Raw genomic sequence first — 14449 nt, 5'->3', positions numbered from 1 at the left:
GCTGGGAGCTGTACTACACCCTCCTCATATATCACTCATATATCATATACTCCCCTATATAGTAATACCACATATCAGTACATGTTGAGAGCTGTATTAGACCCTCCTCATATATCACTGTACCGTCCCGTCTCCCCTATATAGTAATACCACATATCAGTATGTGCTGGGAGCTGTACTACACCCTCCTCATATATCACTCATATATCATATACTCCCCTATATAGTAATACCACATATCAGTACATGTTGAGAGCTGTATTAGACCCTCCTCATATATCACTGTACCGTCCCGTCTCCCCTATATAGTAATACCACATATCAGTATGTGCTGGGAGCTGTACTACACCCTCCTCATATATCACTCATATATCATATACTCCCCTATATAGTAATACCACATATCAGTACGTGTTGAGAGCTGTATTAGACCCTCCTCATATAGTATTTGAAAGTCCCCTCTCTTGAAATAATAATACAACATATCACTGTGTGATGGGAGGTGGTTATTAAAACTGGCTTCACTTAAGTACATCAATCCCTGTCAGAGGGTCACTTGCCTGTCTGCTTTCACTTCATTATGGCACTAAAGGGCAGAGGCAGAACTCTGGGAGGCAACGGAGTCATCTGCCGCCGGGCTCCTGCTCTGAAGGGGGGCACCTCTCCTCCCATTCTGTGACACCATTGAATTAAGTTAATTGATATCTGTCGCTGTCTTTTCAGTAGCCGACTTCCTCACTGGTCCATGCACCTTACAAATCACACCCTCTTTATTATACTGAATATACACATTTTACAAGGGTCACACCCAGGATTAGAAACCACGACCTATTACACTGGAAGCAGTCACCTTACTGATGAAGCTGTTTGCTCCTGTATAGGAAATATGAGAATTTTAACTATATGAAGATACTTCTCGGACAATTACACGTAACTTTATATAGTTAGAATTCTCATGCTTCCCGTACAGGAGCAAATAACTCCATCAGTAAAGTGTCTGCTGTCAGTGTAACAGGTCATGGGTTCTAATCCTGGGTATGACTGCTAAGAATTGTGTGATTTAAAATAAAAGACAATTAAATGTATAAATACAGTATATAATTTTTTTTCAGAACACTACACACACATACACACACACACACACACACACACACACACACACACACACGCATTCATTTATTTATCTTACTATAGGAAATATGGGGGGCACCAATATTTATCTTGCCTCCGGGCAACTGGGACGAACTTACGCCACTGCTAAAGGGGCATACACATGGGGCGATTTAACTACCGATATGGACTATTTAGTCCATATCGGTGGTAAACATAGCGCATATCGTAACATTGGGTCGGCATCGCAAGTAAAAATAGACTGTGCGGGCTGGTCAATTTTGACTATGAAGTATACAATCTGTATAGTCAAAATTGACCAGAGCCAAAATAGCACAGAGCAAAAATCACACCGTATGTACAGTATAGTGGATTTTGGCTCTGGGGAAATCGCATAGTGCAAATCTGCCTATAGGCAGAATAGCACCGTTTGTATGCCCCATTAGTGTGCTGCTCAAAACTCCCACAGAGTGTGGCCACTCACAAGGGTACTGGGAGGAGAAAGCAGGTCCTGGCTGATGCTGCATTGTGGGGAGGGGGGCCACCAGAGAGCAAACATAAGGGTTGTGCGCACAGTCTGCACTCCCATCTCATAGTTAATATAAACAATTCTATGGACCGCCCAATTGCCCACCATTCCCCACCTGTGCTCACTTATACTAGTAGTGGTGGCGGATTATCAAATGATGCTGCCACACAGGCAGTTTATATGCGGGTCACATGCAGCCTGGCCCCAGTGACACTTCAGTGCCACACTGTTCAATAAGGAGAGCAGCATTGGCAATGTCAGGACAGGGAGCATGATCTCTCTGCACTTGAGTTTGGCTGGAGGGAGTAGGGCTGGCAAAAAGGGGCCAATCTGCAGCCCGATTGGTTGAATGGAGGAGGACGGGAAGGCTGGGGCTTCTCTGCAGTGTGATTTGCTAGAAGAAAGAGGACGGTCAGTGGTGGCTTTACACTGCATCGTGATGGGGTGCAGGGGGAAGGCAAGCCCCATAGGCAGTCCGGACCCTGGCGCAATGCGCAATCGCACTCCCTGCACCCACGGTAGTTATGCCATTGATCCATTTTACAAATGTAGACATGTGCTAAGATGTAGTTCTTAGCTTACATCGGCCATGTTTGTAGTTTGTACACAACCTTTATTTTTATTTATTTATGTACTCAGTTTTGCATTTTAAAATAGTAAATTATAGGGGTCATTAATGACCAGATTGCTAATGAGCTGGAATCATGTAGCGTTATTGCGTGGGATTTTACTGTCTTCTCCATTACATTATGTCTCGCCATGCAATGGAAGTGACCACTTGCTCAGTGTTTTGCTTACTGTACAGTATATGCCAATTTCTTTGTACAGTACACAGGATGCAAAGGTCAAAGCTGTAGGTAAAAGTACTAACTGCATTACTTCTCCCCTCCCCCAGTAATTTCAATATTCATAAGAACTTGTTTAATTACCATTAAGTTATTATTTAACCTGAGAAAGAAATGGGATGATTAGACTGTTTTTTAATTGTTATACTTTTCAAGTTATAAATATTTGATTCATCAGTATACTGTACAGATGTGGTCACATACACCTTTGCTCAAATCGTGCTGCAGACTGACACTCAGCCGGGCCAAGCGTTCTGCCATACTCTTTTTCTTAATATATGTATTTTGTTCGCATCACTAATGCGACAATAGTACAATGCAGTAGTACACTGACTACTGGCGCTGGCATTTCATGTAGTCCTGTGTGCGACTCTGGGCAGAAAGGCATAAGACAGAGTTCTGAGAACAGCGACCCACGCTTTGCATTATGCTTAATCTTTATACCAATTCTTTTGCAACAAAAGTACTAGTCTAGTGGGGCTGTTACACTGCAGGTAGAAAGCTAATGACATGTATAATTCAGGAAAATGTACAAATCACTACACATGGCGGAGTTGCGCCAAACTTCTTGAGGCTATATGGTGTGCAAACAGTAGGTGAATGAGGGGGTTTGGTATGGAATGTCGACGGTCGGGATGCCGGTGATCAGAATACCGACCGTGGCATCCCGACGATCAGTATCCCAGGAGGGGAAGGTATGTATACTTAACTTCTGCCCCTGTCCCCCTAACCCTCGCCCTCTCTACCCGTAGCCTAAACCTACCCTAACCTCCCCCCCCCCCCCCCCAACATCCTTACCCTAACCCCCACTGGTGGCGCCTGAACCTAACTACCCCCCCTTCCTGCAGCTGAAACCTGCCCCCCCCCCCCGCACAGCCTAACCCCCTCCCACAGCCTAAACCTAACCCCCCTCCTCCTTCACGACTTATCTCTTCAAAGTGCGGCACTTGGTCATTCGGGATCCCGGCGGTCGGGATTCCAGGGCTGGGCAGGTCGCACGATTCGGGATGCATTCCGAGTAATGTCAGGATCCCAGCATCAGTATTTCGACTGCCAGGATCCCGACTGCCGGGATCTTGACCGGATCCCAAATGAGCGCACATAAGTATTAGCACTGCAAGTTAATATTCTCTTGTCAAACTAGGGTGTGCAAGCAATAAGCCACAGACAGCAATGGTGACCACCAGTGCTAAACCAGCCATAGAAACCGCGCTCCACAAAGCTGAGTGACATTGTTGGGAACAGGTTCTCTCTCAAACATTTTAATTGAAATGTGAGAGGCATAGAGCCATGTTTCCACTTTGTGAGAACAGTTTGATTCTGCAAATGCTGTCTTTAATGCTATGTCATGTGCTGCGGCACAAAGGTAGGAGCAGACCAGCACAGGCAGAAATGAACATCACATACAGCAGTAGATTCAATGGCTGTTGTGCTACATTGTTCAAGTATAAACAATTCCTTTGCTTCTTTTACCTGGTCAAACAGGTAAACTGTGACATCATCAAAAAAAGACACCATCTTTCTCTTACGATCAAGTTCATCATCCACCTCATCAGCTGATTTTGGTGATTTCAGCAGACTACGGAGATTACGTGCATCATCCGTCTCTGTTACAACAATTGGAACACCGGCTACTTCTCCATCAGATTCTGAGCCTGTTCTCTGGGTCTCTTGGAGTCCAAAGCTCTCATCTTCCTCATCCTCGTCTTCCCTGTTGTAATGTGAATCTCTCTTTTCTTCATTACTGTCCCAAAAAGACTTGCGCCCAGTGGAGCTGTGGAAAGCTTGAAGGTTTAGTGGTGGAAGGGATAGGGATAGTCTGGCCACTTTTGCTGTTAATGAATAGGAGAGAATGTAAAAATTGTAGTTAAAATCTAATTTCAAAAATAAACATGCACTTTACAACAAACATCATAAAGTATAATCTAATCATGAAATCTAGCCTAACTATGGGCCTGATTCAGGCATGCAAATGTATTTGCAACTGTGTATTTGGATGCAGCCGGTCTATGAAAAAAATATGCTAATGTCTCAGCCATGGGTATTTGTACAGAGACGCCCACTGCTGACGTCTCTGACCCACCACTTGTGTGCAGTAATCTCAGAGCAACTCTATGGGGTATATTCAATACCTGTCAGATCCTTTCCTACGGATTTTCTGGATATGGTGTCATTTTGGCGATATAGGGTATAATTTATTAACGAGTTTTATCATACGGAATGAGTTTTATAACTCGTTGCGTATGATAAATGGTGTTCCAGTCAATCGGTCCCCATCTATCATTTTTCAAACACATGACAGTAAGGAGCTGATTGGCCCGAGCTCCATTTATCATATGCATCAAGATTTAAAAAGCATTGTGTATGATAAAACTTGTTGGTAAATGGGCCCCATAGTGATTTAGAGAAAGATTCTAATAGCATCACAGCTGCGTCTTTGGATGCAGCCGTGATGCTGAAATATGCTAATGCAGTGGGAGGCATCTGAGGGCTAAACATACCTACTGCTGGCTTTGCATATTCGTGCGCTGCATCTGCACATCACGGACATCGGTCATGATGTTTGCAGCATCTGCCATATTAGTAAGCTTAAGGTTACTCAGATTGGCCACCTCGTCTGTGCTGCTGAGGACAGTAAATCTGCGCCAGAAGACACAGACATTGGCACATCCAGAAAATGGGGACGACACCCACTGTTTTCGGTAGAGATATGCAATTCGGTTTTTTAGAAATCTGAACACACCCAAATTTTCTAGATCCAACCGAACCGAGTTCTGAGGTCGGATGTAATTCTATCCATGTGGGCAGGAGGTGCGGGTTGCTGGCTTAACTCAGACTTTTTTTAATCGCTTACAAGGCATGGTTTTGCCTTGCAAATAATTGCCATTTAAAAAAAATATCAGAGTTTGGCCGGCAACCCTTATCTCTGGCCAACTTAGACGGCATTTCATACGGCCCCAGTCTCAGATCTCCTGAGAAGATCTGAATTAAACCGGGTCCCAGTTCGGGTCTTCTAGTGGTTCGGAATTTGGATTTTTAATCCAAATTTGGGGTTTTGGATTGCAAAAATTACATGAGTTTAGCTGTTTTTATCCATTTTCAAGATATCCAAAACCCAAGAGTCAGATATATAATCCAAATTCCTATCCAAAACACTTGAGGGTGGTTTTGCAAATCACGATGATGAAATTAGAACCAAAACACATCCCTAGTTGTCGGGAACACTGCCTAGCGCCGTCCCCATGCAGCCCCCAAATGGCTGCAGCCTGTCAATTAGACTGTGGCTTAGGGGGCACAGCGTGCAACAAAGCAGGACCTGTACTGCACATGCGCAGAAGGAGTTCTGTACATGCACAGTCCACCCACCATAAGGCTCGATATTGCCGAAATCAGGGCAGTTCAAGGAAATCAGAACCTTTTACATATACTCCTATATTGGCTGTACAAATGAAACGCATCCCAGCTGTAATTCAGTATGATTTACCAGTGGACGGGATACCAGCTGTGAATATACAGACAGCAGGATACCGCCTGCCAGAATGCCGGCAGTGGGGCAAGTGCAGAGTCCCCTTGCGGGCTCAGTGGCTCGCCACAGGACATATTCCCACTCTATGGGTGTCATGGACACCCACAAGTGGGAATAGTCCTGTTGTGCCAGGATTCTGGCTGGTGTCGGTATCCTGACCGCCGGGATTCCAACAGCCGGCAAATGAAACGCATCCCGGCTGTACTGTTGAGTGCAAGCCACTTTTATGTAGTAGATATCTATAAGTGGCTGCCTACAGGGGCGCTGAGAGGTGGGCCTTGAGATCCACATGTAAGGGGGGGGGCCCAATACTTCTAATGCTCATGCCCAAATGCTTGGCTATATCACCTGCAGTAGTATTGAGCCTCAATTAGATCTCCTATCAGTGCTTTCAGTGGGGGTCATTCCTAGTTGATCGCTCGCTAGCAACTTATTGCTGTGCTGCGATCAGATAGTCGCCAACTATGGGGGGTGTATTTTCGCTTTGCAAGTGTGCGAACGCTTTTGCAGCAGACGGCACAAAAAAGTTTGTTGCAGTTTCTGAGTAGCTCTGGACTTACTCAGCCGCTGCGATCACTTCAGACTTTTTGGTCCCAAAATTGATGTCACATCCGCCCTGCAAACACTTGGGCACGCCTGCGTTTTTCCAAACACTCCCAGAAAAACAGTCAGTTGACACCCATAAACGCCCTCTTTCTGTCAATCACCTTGCAATCGGCTGTGTGAATGGATTCTTCGTTAAATCCATCGCCCAGCATCGATCCTCTGTGTACCCATACGATGCGCCTGCGCATTGCGGTGCATACGCATGCGCAGTTTTGCCGACTTTTAACCTGATCGCAGCACTGCAAAAAGTTGCTAGCGAGCGATCAACTCGGAATGACCCCCAGTGTCTTTCAATGGGATCACTGACAGGCAGACTTCTCTGGGTGGGAAAACATCTGCCCTCACTATCAGCACTGTATCTAAAATATTTTCTCTTCTTATATGCTCCTGAACTTTTAGATGTTTGTGAATGGAATAAGTAGCTCTTTTATGTGTCACCTTAAATTTTAGGTTTAACTATTATCTATATATAATAGATATTATAATAAGATAGAGATCAATATACAGTGCATCTGGAAAGTATTCACAGCGCTTCACCTTTTCCACATTTTGTTATGTTACAGCCTTATTCCAAAATAAAATAAAATTCATTTTTTGCCTCCAAATTCTACACAAAATACCCCATAATGACAACGTGAAAAAAGTTTTGGGGAGATTCACAGCCTTTGCCATTAAGCTCAGAATTGAGCTCAGGTGCATCCTGTTTCCACTGATCATCCTTGAGATGTTCCTACTGCTTTAATGGAGTCCACCTGTGGTAAATTCAGTTGATTAGACATGATTTGGAAAGGCACACACCTGTCTATATAAGGTCCCACACTTGACAGTGTATGTCTGAGCACAAACCAAGCATGAAGTCAAAGGAATTGTCTGTAGATTTCCGAGACAGGATTGTCTCAAGGCACAAATCTGGGGAAGGGTACAGAAAAATATCTGCTGCTTTGAAGTTCCCAATGAGCATAGTGGCCTCCATCATCCGTAAATGGAGTTCGGAACCACAGGACTCTTCCAAGAGCTGGCCGGCCGTCTAAACTCAGCGATCGGGGGAGAAGGGCCCTAGTCAGGGAAGTGACCAAGAACCCGATGGTCACTCTGTCAGAGCTACAGCATTCCTCTGTGGAGAGAGGAGAAGCTTCCAGAAGGACAACCACCTCTGCAGCAATCCATAAATTAGGCCTGTATGGTAGAGTGGCCAGACGGAAGCCACTCCTTAGTAAAAAAAGCACAAGGCAGCCCACCTGAAGTTTGCCAAAATGCACCTGAAGGACTCTCAGACCATTTGAAACAAAATTCTCTGGTCTGAGGAGACAAAGATTGAACTCTTTGGCGTGAATGCCAGGCAGTGCCGTTTCTAGCAGCGGGCGAGCCGTGCAACCGCACGGGGCGCCCGCCGCGGCACTTTGTATGTCCTTATCTCCTCTCTTCCCTCTTACCGAGCGCTCCTGCTTGGGGGGCGGAGTTTCGCGCAATGACGCGTTTGCGTCGTGACGTCACGACGCAAACGCGTCATTCCGCGAAACTCCGCCCCCCAAGCAGGAGTGCTCGAGAAGAGGGAGGAGAGGAGATAAGCCTGGAAGGAGGAGGCGGCCGGCGCGAGGGACGTGAGGCGGCCGACCCGAAGAGCGGGAAGATGTATGTAGTATCTCTATCTCTCTCTCCTCCTCCCTTCATTCCCCCCCCCCACTTGACACCTGCCTGCCGCACTTTGTAAAATGGGGATACCTGCCTGCCGCACTTTGTAAAATGGGGACACCTGCCTGCCGTACTGTGTAAAATGGGGACACCTGCCTACCGCACTTTGTAAAATGGGGATACCTGCCTGCCACGCTGTGTAAAATGGGGACACCTGCCTGCCGTGCACTTTGTATGTCCTTATCTCCTCTCCTCCCTCTTACCGAGCGCTCCTGCTTGGGGGGCGGAGTTTCGCGCAATGACGCGTTTGCGTCGTGACGTCACGACGCAAACGCGTCATTCCGCGAAACTCCGCGCGCGCGCATGCTTATTCTTTTTACAGCTATTTGGGGAGGGGGCACACAATTTTTATTTATAGTAATGGGAAGGGGGGAGGGGGGCGCATTTTGAAATCTCGCACTGGGAGCCAAATTGGCTAGAAACAGCCCTGTTGCCAGGTGTCATGTTTGGAGGAAACCAGGCACCGCTCATCACCAGGCCAATACCACCCCTACAGTGAAGCATGGTGGTGGCAGCATCATGCCGTGGGGCTGTTTTTCAGTGGCAGGAACTGGGAGACTAGTCAGTAAAGAGGGAAAGATTAATGCAGCAATGTACAGAGACATCCTGGTGCGACGGTTCATCTTTCAGCAGGACAACGACCCTAAGTAAGCACACAGCCAAGATATTAAAGGAGTGGCTTCAGGACAACTCTGTAAATGTTCTTGAGTGGCGCAGCCAGAGCCCAGACTTGAATCCGATTGAACATCTCTGGAGAGATCTGAAAATGGCTGTGCACTGACGCTTCCCATACAACCTGATGGAGCTTGAGAGGTGCTGCAAAGAGGAATGGGCATAACTGCCCAAAGATAGGTGTGCCAAGCTTGTGGCAAAATATTCAAAAATACTTGAGGCTGTAATTGCTACCAAAGGTGCATCAACAAAGTATTGAGCAAAGGCTGTGAATACTTATGTACCTGTGATTTCTTAGTTTTTTATTTTTAATAAATTTGCAAAAATCTCAAAAAAACTTTATTCACTTTGTCATTATGGGGAATTGTGTGAAGAATTTTGAGGGAAAAAATAAATTTATTCCATTTTGGAATAAGGCTGTAACATAACAAAAAGTGGAAAAAGTGAAGCGCTGTGAATACTTTCCAGATGCACTGTATCTGTTTATTCAAGCCATGTGTATTTTAAATATTTTACATATTTTACGGTATAAGAAATGACATTTTCTTTTACCTTTTATAGCTTCACTTCCAGAATTTGCTGTAGACCCAAAATCTAGAAAGAGTTTGGATTGTTCTCGCGCTTGTTCCTTTGTTTGCATATCAATATTATCTTCTTGCATCTTTACACAGTTTTCAGGGGTCTGCTCCGAAGACAATATACTAGTGTTGTCACTTGTGTCAGGTTTGCAGTCATCTTTTCCTTCCCCCAACACATCTTCTCTTGTATGCGTCTCCTGACCATTGTTTTCATTTCCTCCATTGTTCACATTTGGTTCTGTAACCTTGCAATCTCCAACTACAATCATGTCCTTGGTTAGATCACCTGCAGGAGATTTAATCCCACCAAATTCAGGATTGTCGGAGGACTGTTTGCACAAAGCTTCACTATTTATTGTGTTTTCAATAATTGGATTTATTTTAGGTTCCATAGACCACAACTTCAAAACAGCTTGGTCTTTTAAGACACATGAATTTACAGTCCCCGACTCAAAGGTAGACAGTACATTCCTAGTTACATTTTCTCTCAAGGAGACAAGGAGCTGCTCTTTGCAAACCTGCACAACAAAACCACTTTCAGGTTGTCTCTTTAGTATGTTCTCATTTGAATCCTTCAGGTCTGTAATCAAATGAGATGCATCATATTTGTCCTGCAGGTCTGTAGTTTTTATTTCAGAAACTGGATGACAAAAGTCTTCATCTGGTGTTAAATTTATCCCACCATTGCAGCTCAAAGTTCCATCTCCACAATCTGTGACTTTATCTTGAAGAGACTCAGTTTTATGATAGATTTGTTCTATATCCACTGACTTTACAAATAACTCTTCATGCATCTCCTCAACATTTACATTCTCATGATTGACCTTTTCTTTTGGGTTTTCATCTTGATGATTTTGAAATTCATCCTCTGTTGATATTATAACTGATATTTCTTCAGTGCACACTCCATTGACATTGTCACTATCAAGTTTTTGTCGAGATGCTCTACCATGCTTCTCTGGTTCATTGTCATAGTCAGAGAAATATGCAGAATCCCGATGAGGTGTTCCAAGAGTTAATGTTCTAAGTGAGTTGTCTTCTTCCATTGGGGTAGCCTGTTGCTCAGACAGGTCTTCTGTTAGCGTCAAGTCGCTGGTTGACTCTGATATTGGAGTTAAAGGTAACTTCAAATCTTTAAAACCCGCTTCATCTTTTACTTCTTTATAGATGAACTCTGGGGAAAATGTGTTTTCTGTTTCATATCCACTGTCTCCAAACTTCTGTCCAGGGGATGAAAAATGAGAAGCCGGGCTACATATATCTGATGAACTGGTGTTGGAAGGAATGTCTAATGAATCAACAGAGTCCGACGTTGCCCTAGAAGTATGTGGTGTCTTTTCAGTGTGCAAAATATTATGGTTCAGTGGAAACCTATTTACAACATCTGGAGCTATCTCTATTGTTTCCTCTTCTATGCTTTCTGCTAATGTAGAAAGAGGTGGGATTTCAATTGGGACAATTACACTGCAATTGGCCATTGAATTAGAAATTCCTATGAATGGGGAAGGCGGATGGTTGGAAATACTCTTTTGCAAGGATTCATAGGCTTTTACTTGAGTACGGTTACAATAGTCTTGAATGTCATAACTTTTCACAGCTGCTCCCATTAAAGGGTCATAAAATTCCTGGTGTTCTGCTGCACATAGACTGTCCCCAAAAGGTCCAGCATAGAGATCTCCGTCACCAAAAGTTCTTGCTGGTATGGAGCACTCTGATAACGAGCCTTGTTCAACTTTTAAAGAGGAATCATCATCCAGGCCATAATGGTCCTGATGCATGGCAACATGTGTGGTCCAATCAATTACAACATCTCCACGTAACATAGCACAAGAGCATCTTTGCAGGCTACCCATCACCCCTCTACTACAAAGAGGGCAGGAGGGCATGTTACGATGATTGCTGTTGTCTGTACTGCTGCTACTGCTTTCAGTGCTCTGATCTTCCATTAGTGAAGGTTCACAATCCCAAGGTGAAGCTCGGTCATCTAAAAATTCTGCCAAAGACTCAGGATCTCCAGCAAGAGTCTCTCCAGCTCCCCTCTCTTCAAGCGTATCTGAATCCCAACTACTTCTATGATCTTCTATATCTCTATAAACATTCAATATTGAATCAGAAGAAAACACATCAGGTAAGGGGGGCTCCATTAAAGAAGTCTCCTGTACCTGTCTTGATAAGTCTCTCTCCGCTGGTCCACGGAAAGGGTTTACATAACGTGGCAATTCTCTTCCTACAGTAATAAAAGGATTATTGTTACTAGGGGTCCATCTATCTATAAGTTTAGGAACTTCATGTAAAATTAGATGAGCGGGAGGATCATCTGGACTGGTTCTACCACTCTCAAGTGGATCCCAGTCAGAGGGAAAAAGTGGTTCAAGAGGGGAAGACGGGCTTCCAAGGGACAAACGTTGATGGAGTGATCGTTGCTCCTGCATGTCATATTTTCTTTCATAGATTGGACTAGGAGCACAAACAGTACAGTCCACACCACTGCCCCTCTCTGTATGCTCCTCTAGTCGAATATAATATTCACTGCTTACAGAAGGACTACGGGCACTGATAACTGGAACTACGCTTGGGGTCTCCAAAGTCTGACGTGAATGTTGATGACTAGCATCATAGAAAGGATTTGCAGGCACAGTCAATGTTCCATTATTTGGTGGGTAATCTTGACATTGTGATGTAGACTTCCAACGTCCCAGCCTGGCTTTCTCCCACATGTACTCAAAATTGAGACCGCGACTACTCTCTGTTACAGTCAATATGTCGTCCATGTCTGCATGAAATCCATCTCCACCACTAAAATTATCTAGCAGTGGGAATGCAGAAATCTCATCAGAGTGTCTCAGAGGACCCAACAACGATTTGCTGGGCTTAAGGGAATTCCAGCGCCACTCAAAGCTTTCCTCTGTCTGGTTGGTGCACTCATTTAACAAATAAGTGAGCTGTAGGTGAAGCTCTTCTACTGTAGGTCTTTGTTCAACAGACAACCAACACGACTGCATCACCTCATACCTAAAAAGATAATGGAAATATACTGCAATATTATAAAAAGAAATATACATATTTTTTGTAAAAAACAACATAAGTTTAATATATTAGTAGGCTTTAGTCTAATTTTATTTTTCTATAAACATTACAAAATGTGTTAGTCTGCATAGCTACCATATTTGCATTTAACAAAATGAGTGGGAGCAAAAAAAGTGCTTATGCTGCCAAGTTAATATCTTTTAATAATCTCCAATGGAACAAATTATGAAAAAAAGTTTAAATTCATAATTATTTCTTGGTCTACAGTCTTTTTAAATTGTATATATTTGAAAAGTAAAGCTACAGTACATATTAATATAAAATATTTTGTAGACTCATCATAATGGAGCACTTGTATGACATAACTTAAGTCCAGCTTGTTGATGCAAAAAGGCAGAGGTCATGGCGCCAAAGACTACCGAGTAAGGGGTGTCAGTGCTTGTAGGTGAAGGGTGCCTGGTAATGCCAAACTACCCAGTATTACTAGGTAAACAATATTGCAGACTATTTCAGCTGTCTTTACTGAAGTATTACTAGGTAAACAATATTGCAGACTATTTCAGCTTGCATTGCATGGTTAAAACTTTAGAAAGCTGTTCTAAGTGGATAGTGATAGAGTGTGGTTTACTGACCTTACATTTGTTAGATTTGATTAACACCTTTTACTGAAGGTGGGGGGTTGCTGTGTGGGGGAGGGGGTTGTAATCAGGATGAACATGTGTTTGTAGACTTATTTATTCAGTGTAGGTCAGGACGCCAGTCCTTTAGGACGCTGCAGTGCTCAGTATATGAAGTGGCTAGTTATAAAGTGGCAGCTAAAATCAATGGCAGTGTTATACCTGTGTTAAACCGAAGGAAAACAGAAGGCAAACAAACCAACAATAAAACAGAAGGACTGCGTTGCCACCACAAAACTCAGGAAGTTCTGGGTAGGGGTATGGTGGTGGATTATATTACCTGACATCCTCTTGTCCACATCATGCCATTTAGCAGTGGCATCACCAGGGGGTGTGGGCTGCACCCAGGTGTCACCGCCGAATGGCGATACCAGAATGCTGACTCCTGTTCAGTGACAGGAGCCGGGTGTTGTACTGTACCACTAAGTGCAGCAATTGGCTGGAAGCTGACTCTGCAGACAGGCAGTTTCCGGGACCCCTGGAGCGATGAAAACGAGGGGCTGGGTTGTGAGACCACACCCCATTCCTGTGAAAATTACTTGGCCTCCAAGATCAACAGGCCTCTCTGGATTTGAGATTTTTATGGGGGCACTTAAAAAGCAAGGTGTACTCTCATGGCACCCACAATATTGAAGAGCTGAAAAAAAGAATTTGTCAAGAAATTGCTGTCATTTCTTAGGAGGTGCTATTCCACTTTATGGGAAACTTTCCTGGAATATTCCAGAAATGTCTGCCAGAGGTGGAGGTCACCTCGAGCATGTGATATTCAATAAATCAATAGTATGCTATGTCTTTTAAGATGGCATATTTGTAATTTGTCCAAAAAATGTTTTATTTAATTACTGAGTTAATAAATACCCTTTTCCCTGTCCCACCTTGTATCTAACTTAAGGGTCCTACACACACGGCAATGTGCCGCCGAGGTGCCAGACAGCAGATACGGATGGCGGGCGACCCGGCAGTGTGGGAGGAGTGACGGGCGGAGTGAAGTTTCTTCACTCCCCCTGTGACCCAGCTCCATAGCAGTGCATGCTAATATGCACAAGATTGTCCATATTGGCCTGCATGCCTAAGCGACCCGGCACCAACGATGAACGAGCGCGGGGCCGCGCATCGTTCATCGTTGGTGCATACACACTGAACGATATGCGAGTTTGCGTTCAATAATGAACGCGAACGTTCATATT

The 14449-nt window shown here is 44.2% G+C and overlaps 1 protein-coding gene across 2 annotated transcripts in view; it reads right to left on the bottom strand.

Moving 5' to 3' along the window:
- LMTK3 (lemur tyrosine kinase 3) overlaps positions 1–14449 on the bottom strand; it is a 239515-nt gene that overhangs the window by 45721 nt on the left and 179345 nt on the right. For both annotated transcript variants that reach the window (XM_063942786.1, XM_063942787.1), the window contains exons 12-13: positions 9533–12570; positions 3958–4316 (exon numbers count right to left, since the gene is read on the bottom strand). In XM_063942786.1, coding sequence (XP_063798856.1) covers positions 3958–4316; positions 9533–12570 — 3397 coding nt within the window. The remainder of the gene's footprint in view (positions 1–3957; positions 4317–9532; positions 12571–14449) is intronic.

The sequence above is a fragment of the Pseudophryne corroboree genome, chromosome 10 (genome assembly GCF_028390025.1).
Source record: "Pseudophryne corroboree isolate aPseCor3 chromosome 10, aPseCor3.hap2, whole genome shotgun sequence".
Taxonomy (NCBI): Eukaryota; Metazoa; Chordata; class Amphibia; order Anura; family Myobatrachidae; genus Pseudophryne; species Pseudophryne corroboree.
Note: the sequence above shows the minus strand (reverse complement) of the source record. Positions and strands in the feature narration are given on the sequence as shown.